This window comes from Penaeus chinensis, chromosome 27, assembly GCF_019202785.1.
Source record: "Penaeus chinensis breed Huanghai No. 1 chromosome 27, ASM1920278v2, whole genome shotgun sequence".
Classification (NCBI taxonomy): Eukaryota; Metazoa; Arthropoda; class Malacostraca; order Decapoda; family Penaeidae; genus Penaeus; species Penaeus chinensis.
The window spans coordinates 28342305-28349338 of record NC_061845.1 but is presented as its reverse complement, the minus strand read 5'-3'; the positions used below and the strand labels follow the sequence as shown (position 1 = coordinate 28349338).

Genomic DNA, 7034 nt, shown 5'->3' with positions numbered 1-7034 from the left:
GATGGAATTGCCTACTGTGAATATTCTCTCAAAGGTAAGAGAAAGACAGCAAAAGTATTTTAAGTCTTGTTGCCAAGAATTAAAATACTTCTCTGCATGTGTGCATTTGTGTGTGTGTGTGTGTGCACGTGCATACCTTCACCAATGCGGTGTTTGATGCTCTGTTGACATCAAGTAGTTGATTGGGTCTTTATACTGGGGTGGCTGACCAATGATCCTTCCCCAGGGGAGTAGTTGTTAGGTAATCATTGTTGGTGGTTCTCAACTCGCCATTTACGATAGACTCACCCACTATCGTATTATGGAAAAGCTTGGGGTAGGGATTGTCTAAGTAGCCAACATACTGTAATTCAGCCTTTTTGTCTAGCAAGATGATTTATTGGTTAAGGTATTAAATGCTGAACAAAATTTTATGCATACAAAAGGCAGTGTAAATGTACACTAGTACATAGGCTAATATGTTATCTACTTATTACAAGGGGAGCTTGTTTATAGGTTGAGTTTTAACTTACAGTTTAGTTGATTGTACATTTATGTATTACAAGATATTAATGTTACACTAAATTACAGTATGCACATTGTTATCCATTCTTCAGTAGAAAGTACAGTAAATTATTTTCTCATTTTACTTATAGATAAACTTGGACAACTAATTTCATTTAATCCTTTATGTCTTCCTTTTGAAGTTTTATATAAACACATTATTAGATTTGATCAGAGTTTTACACTGTGGATTAGGAGCATCATGCTATAGGCATTCATCGTAATAAGCAGTGCGTGTGTGTACCAGGGCCTTTAAATTTGTTTTTATTCATTTTTTTATTATTATTTATTTATTGATTTGAATGATTGAGATTTTGAGTGGACTCTAAATATTTTCCGTATCATTTTTTCCAGTATGTTCTAATTAGAGTAATAGATTTCTAAATTTATGATTACCTTTACAACAGGTTGATTCAGTAGAAAAATATGGGAGCCTGGATATGGGTCTTGAATATTACACAGAAGTGATGGACTTGGAATACCTTTTAGACTACCTTGGAGATGCACCAGTTACGCGCAAGTACACCAAGTTGAACAAAGCCATGGCAGATGTGATCTCAGACTATTCCCTAGTGACCTTCATCCCCCTGAGTGCAGATAGCAGGTCTACTCTTTTGGCTGCAATGAAGGTTAGTAGTGCTCAACTTGCTGCTTCTCACTCACTCACTCTTCCCCTTTTCTCTCTCTCTCTCTTCCCCTTCTCTCTCTCTCTCTCTTTCCCTTCCCTCTCTCTCTCTCTCTCTCTCTCTTCCCCTTCTCTCTCTCTCTCTCTCTCTTCCCCTTCTCTCTCTCTCTCTCTCTCTTCCCCTTCTCTCTCTCTCTCTCTCTCTCTCTCTCTCTCTCTCCTCTCTCTCTCTCTCTCTCTCTCTCTCTCTCTCTCTCTCTCTCTCTCTCTCTCTCTCTCTCTCTCTCTCTCTCTCTCTCTCTGCCCCTTCTCTCTCTCTCTCTCTCTCTCTCTCTCTCTCTCTCTCTCTGCCCCTTCTCTCTCTCTCTCTCTCTCTTCCCCTTCTCTCTCTCTCTCTCTCTCTCTTCCCCTTCTCTCTCTCTCTCTCTCTCTCTCTCTCGTTTCTTTCTTTTCTTACACATTCGGACCAAGTCTAGAACCACCCCTTGTCTCTACATGAAAACAATTTAAAATAGAAATGTGTCATTAATTTTATTTTAGTTCTTTTACTTTTCTTTCTATTTCGTAGGCAATCGACAAGGCCAATGGATATATATATGGTAGCGGGGAAGAACGGAATATCCAAAGGTTATTGTCATGCGCCGTCGGTGCCGAATTTGAGCATGAGCGCCTGGGGAACGTGCGTGATGAGTTCATGAGAGGAGACAGTGAGGAGGATGATGACGAGGATGAGGAAATTATCAAGATGATAGCTACTCAGAATCAAAATAGATAAAATATGGGCTGTTTACTCATTTCAGTGTCTTTCTTTATGAGGATCATAGGTTATAATAAATGTTTGTTCTTTACTCTGATCACATAATTCCCTTTTTTAATATACACTGTGAATTCAGAAACAAGTGTTGAAAATAAAATTAATACATGAGAAAGAAATCTTATTGAGAACCTGTACATTTGTAAAGAAATACCAGCATTACTCTATCAAAAGCTCTGAAATATTGAATTTTGTATGAATTGGAGCTGAAAGTAAACCAGTATAAACAACCAAAATCAGGAAGCTTTTTATTGTATATCTAATAATGGATTTCACTTTGGCCACCACAGTTTATTGATATAATGTCCAAGTAAGGAAGAATGCAACTAAGTTTAAGAAATCAAGAAATTCATAACTGATTTGATGATGGGTTTTATCGTCTGTAAAAGTTAAAAACCCAGACTCATGAATTTGAAAGATTGGGTAAATGGTTATGGATGAGAAAGTTGGGTAAATGGTTGTGGATAAGTAATATATCCATTACATCATAACTGCTAAGCCAGATTTGTATTTTAACCAGTCTTGGGCAATTAGCTATTCTGTAGTGCAGTAAAATTGGCTGTTGTGTTCTCTTATGGAAAATCACACACTCGTTTGATGATAATTTATGTGATATTATCCCTAATATTTTTTTCCTTTTATTTCATTATATTTTAGGTTAAAGGTTTTTCCAGTTTTTTTTTCTATGGATGCTGTATTTATACTGGATGGTTCATAGGTAAAAACGTCTTTTTTTCATATTCTTATCCATAATGGCAGGCCTGAGGACTGTTCCTTTTTCTACTCTCTTGAAGTTCTCCATGGGCAGTATGGAAGTAATGTTGATAACATGAATCAGACTCTTTAAAAGTACAGAAAAGTTGCATAGTTTATATTTCATAAATATGCAAAATACTAAAAGAAAATTTGTAGCAACTGAACTCCTAGAAACTGATTTTCCAGCTTTTTCCATTTGAATATTTAAATAAAATATCTTTGAAAGTATTCAACTAAAAGTTTAATATTGCCAATCTATTGGTTCCAGTACTTATTAGATATATAACTCCAAATGGTGATTCTATCATAAAGAGAAATCTTTCCTGGTGAACAAAATTCTGTTCTCATTCATCAACCGTTCTTATAGTACCTGGCTGGACAGTGATAGCTCGTAAACTGCAGAGGTCTTTGATTATAGATGCATTGGTCATGGTTCTTCTCTTGTCATCCAACCATTGAAATTCATTGTCTAATGTCTCCCTCCCTGTGTTTCATGTTTTTTATAGAGGATTTTCATAGTTTGTTTCAATTGTTGCTTCTACTTGTCAAAATCATAGCATAACTACGGATGCAGATGAGTTGACATATAGAGAACTGTGTTGACATGACACGACATGACATGACACAAACACCTGAGGTTGATTCTAACAGATTAGTTCTAAAGATGCAATGTAAAGATGAACATTACAGGGAAATATCAGGGAGGTAGACGTAGCTTGTATATACTGTAGTCATTTCTTCCCATGGTTTTTCCCAGACCAAAAAATAAATATTATTGAAAAATGGTAAGTGTGAGATCAGATTGGTTATTCTGATTCAGTTAAAGTTGTGTAAATATCAACAGTGTTTCAAGAGGTATTGACAATTGATAGTGGCATGAGCTCTTGACAATTATTATTATTATAATTTTGTTTTACCTTTTTTTTTTTTTACCTCCTCCTCATCCTTCCTTTCCTCACAAAATGTTTAATTTCTCAAGAGAAAATTTGATACTGAGTGGTCAGTGGTTCCTTTTCAACCCAAATAACACACTGTTTCACACTCATTTCACTGGGTATGATAGTTGCAGTTGTTTTAGGGTTTATAAAATCAATGAATTAGAATTCTTTTGTGATTTTGTTCACTTCTTATGGCATTTTTTTTGTTTTCTTTCTTTCTTCAATCTCAAAACAGTCTCCCTCACCTTCTATAGTTTATACTTCACATATCAGACCACATTATTCAGTAGGCTTCTTTTTCTTGCTGTGTATTGTAAAGAGAGTTATACTTTATTTTCTATTTTTTTTCTAAGTTAATATGAATTTCATTTTCTATTTGGATTCTGTTTGCTGCAGATATGTGAAGCTGTAGTTGGTCGTGTGAGGTTTCTTTTTGATGATAGGCTAGTCCAAAAATATTTTATACAAGATCTTTGCATTTTTTATTGTTGCTTCTACTTATCAGCCCCAGGTCATGTCTTTTATGAAATTCCACACCAAACACACACTGCAGTAGTCCTGTTTGGCTCTGCAATTCTGAAGAAAGATTTTCTCGGTGTAAATCAAATCACTGAAAACATTGAATTTTTCTATTGTATGTTCTTGGAAAATGAAAGTATTTCAATTTTCTTTCCATCCCTTTTTTCTACAAAATATGCGACTCCATTGTAACATGTAATACAGGAAAAAAACAGTTTCATACCTATGTTATTCACATTTTATTGAATAACATGACAAAATTCACACAAAATGCTTCTATTTCACTAACAAAAAAATATTAATAGTATACTTATTCTACACAAACATGTAACTTGTTGATGTCAGAACATAAGGACGGGGGGCTGCTGGTAGGGGGGAGGGGGGTTTGGGGACTTCTGGATGTGCCTCGAAAGAATGTCATACTGGCCTCAGCGCGACCAGATGCTTCTGGACCCGTTCCCTTGGGAGACAGGCTGCGGTAGCTTTTATTTCTTCTTCTATATAATACTTTATAAACCATTACATGCACCATGATCATATGGACAGTGATTCTCCCTGTGCTCTTTTGAAGCCATATAGATAGAATAAAGGGTCAGTCGTACTAAAACTGGATACAAGAATATGAAGTAAAACATTCAAGCCCAAAGCCAACCCAATGAGTAATGTTAAAATACATGACTTGTAATCCATATGGGGGTGATTATCAATACATAAACAGTTACACACTGCTATGTAGATACAGAATGTACATGACTTTTCAGAAAATATTGATCATGTACAATCCATGTTTACTGGAGTACCTGGTACCCACTGAATTGCACTATATACATCACAGATATTAGTAATATCCTTATATTTGTACAATAAGACCAATCCTTTATGTTCTTTGAAGGTGAGCCATTGTGAGATTTACAAAAACAAAACCCCTTTATTTTTGACAGGTTACAAATGGAAGTCAATGTCGGCCTCTACAAAGTTTTTTTTTTTTCTTTTTCTTTTTCTTTTTAGTTTTTTTTTTTTTTTTTAGTTTTTTTTTTTACAAGAAAGTTTTCATGTACATTTTTTTTTCTTTTTTTGTTTAATGTACAATGTTTGATATTACATTGAACATACATTTTTATATAAATTTTCTTCCTTTTTTCTTTTACTGCGTGAGTATGAGGAAAATAGTTTCCAGGCCCCACTACCCCCAGGCCCACAGAGCCCCAGCACGCCGGCCTGTGGTACACGGTGATCACGCCACGACAAGGTGCAACATATGCTTAGGGTAATGGGTTTTAGTGTCTTTGCTTAGAAACTAGGTGTTTTGATTTATTATAATCAAATATAACTATAAACATTTCTTGAAGAATTATACATTAGCAGTATCATATAAATTATTAAGAATCTAGACTTTGTATTTATACAAACAACGTTAAGTCAACACAGTCTAAATGTTTATGTATCGACAGTTAGTGTTGTATTTGGTATGGTACAGCTGGCTCCTCCTTCCTGTGGGCCTAGCCCCGTGGCGGGTGGCAGCAGCCATGGAGAGCGGTGGGTGGCAGCGCTGTTGGGCCACCTGGAGCTGCAGGAACGATGGCGGCCAGCAAGGCACACATACAGGGCCTAGTGATGCCCACAGCTGCTACCGCCAGTCTGCCATCCCCAGTCTGCCACCACCACCACACCACGACGCAGCTCACACCGGCCACGCACTACTGTCCACAGTTACTAGAGGCTACAACTTCTTACACAGTAAGGTGAGGCACAAGGTACAAAGAAAGACCATACGAGAGGTACAGAAGGCGGCCGCATGGGCTGGCCTGGGAAGCAGCAGCGGCTGACTCTCCCTACCTCCAACGCGACCACACAACAGGTACCAGGCATTCTTATCATATAGGCCAATATGTACAAAGAGTAAAAATAATCATGTCTTTTGCTTATTTACATTGAGCCAGAACTAACAAGTACATAGGTGGTGGTGACAGACAGTTGTGATCTGCAGATGATGTTACCATGGCAATGAAAAATGTTTGTTTCAACTGGCCAAGAAGCTTCCTGAGGTCATCTCTCAGATGGGCAGGAGGCATCTGGAAGCCATCTCTTGAGACAAGCAGGAGTCATCTGAAATCCATCTTTTAGATGATCAGAATGTATCCTGAGGCTTTCTCTCAGATGGATAGAAGGCAACCCCAACTAGAAGATGGCCAGCAGCACAATTCACTCAAGCATGTGACGGCTACTGAACATTCCTGCTTCAAACCAGATTGGCAATGAATTGCTTCTCTCTGCTACTAGGCAGCAGACCATGACAGCCCTCAGCCTTTATTACTAAGGCTACCAAGGACAGAGTTCACCTCGTTTATGCCAGTTCCCATTGGCTGGAGGGCTGTTGCAGTTAGGCAGGCTGGGGCAGGACTGGCAGAAGGGAGTAAGGGAATGTGATTCACAAACACAGGAGGCCGGGGAGCAGGGCTTGTAGCTCCTCTCTTGGCACTGTCACGGTAGTGCGGCACTGACACTCACACACATGGCGAAGGACACACACTCTGCTCCCCAAGTCTTTTTGTACAGTTAACAACCGTTGTGGTCCATAGAGGCAGAGGCGGTGGGGGCACGATTGTGAGGGCTAGTGTGGCCCTGGGGACGGCGCCCCCTGCCCGCCAGGCACTGATCACGCAGCACTGAGTGTCCTCTCACTGGTGCACGTGCTGGCACTCGTTGCACCTCACTATGTGGTCCAGCCCTCTGTCAGCCTCGGCCGTTTGCTCAACGGAGTATCATACTCGGTGTGGTGTGAGGTTCCATCAGGCGATGCGTGTGATGTTGGCGTTAGATGGCCTGCAAAGAAACGGAA

At 38.7% G+C, this 7034-nt stretch overlaps 2 protein-coding genes across 11 annotated transcripts in view; one reads left to right on the top strand and one right to left on the bottom strand.

Annotated features, from left to right (window-relative positions):
• The window catches only part of LOC125039359 (GPN-loop GTPase 2-like), a 2418-nt gene extending 475 nt beyond the window's left edge, over positions 1-1943 (top strand). The window contains exons 2-4 of the mRNA XM_047633199.1: positions 1-34; positions 951-1172; positions 1737-1943. The exon at positions 1-34 is cut by the window's left edge and continues 46 nt beyond it. Coding sequence (XP_047489155.1) covers positions 1-34; positions 951-1172; positions 1737-1943 — 463 coding nt within the window. The remainder of the gene's footprint in view (positions 35-950; positions 1173-1736) is intronic.
• A 2476-nt stretch (positions 1944-4419) lies between these two features.
• The window catches only part of LOC125039399 (myocyte-specific enhancer factor 2-like), a 349376-nt gene continuing 346761 nt past the window's right edge, over positions 4420-7034 (bottom strand). For all 10 annotated transcript variants that reach the window (XM_047633260.1, XM_047633261.1, XM_047633262.1 and 7 more), the window contains one exon: positions 4420-7018. In XM_047633260.1, coding sequence (XP_047489216.1) covers positions 6909-7018 — 110 coding nt within the window. In that variant the 3' untranslated portion in view covers positions 4420-6908. The remainder of the gene's footprint in view (positions 7019-7034) is intronic.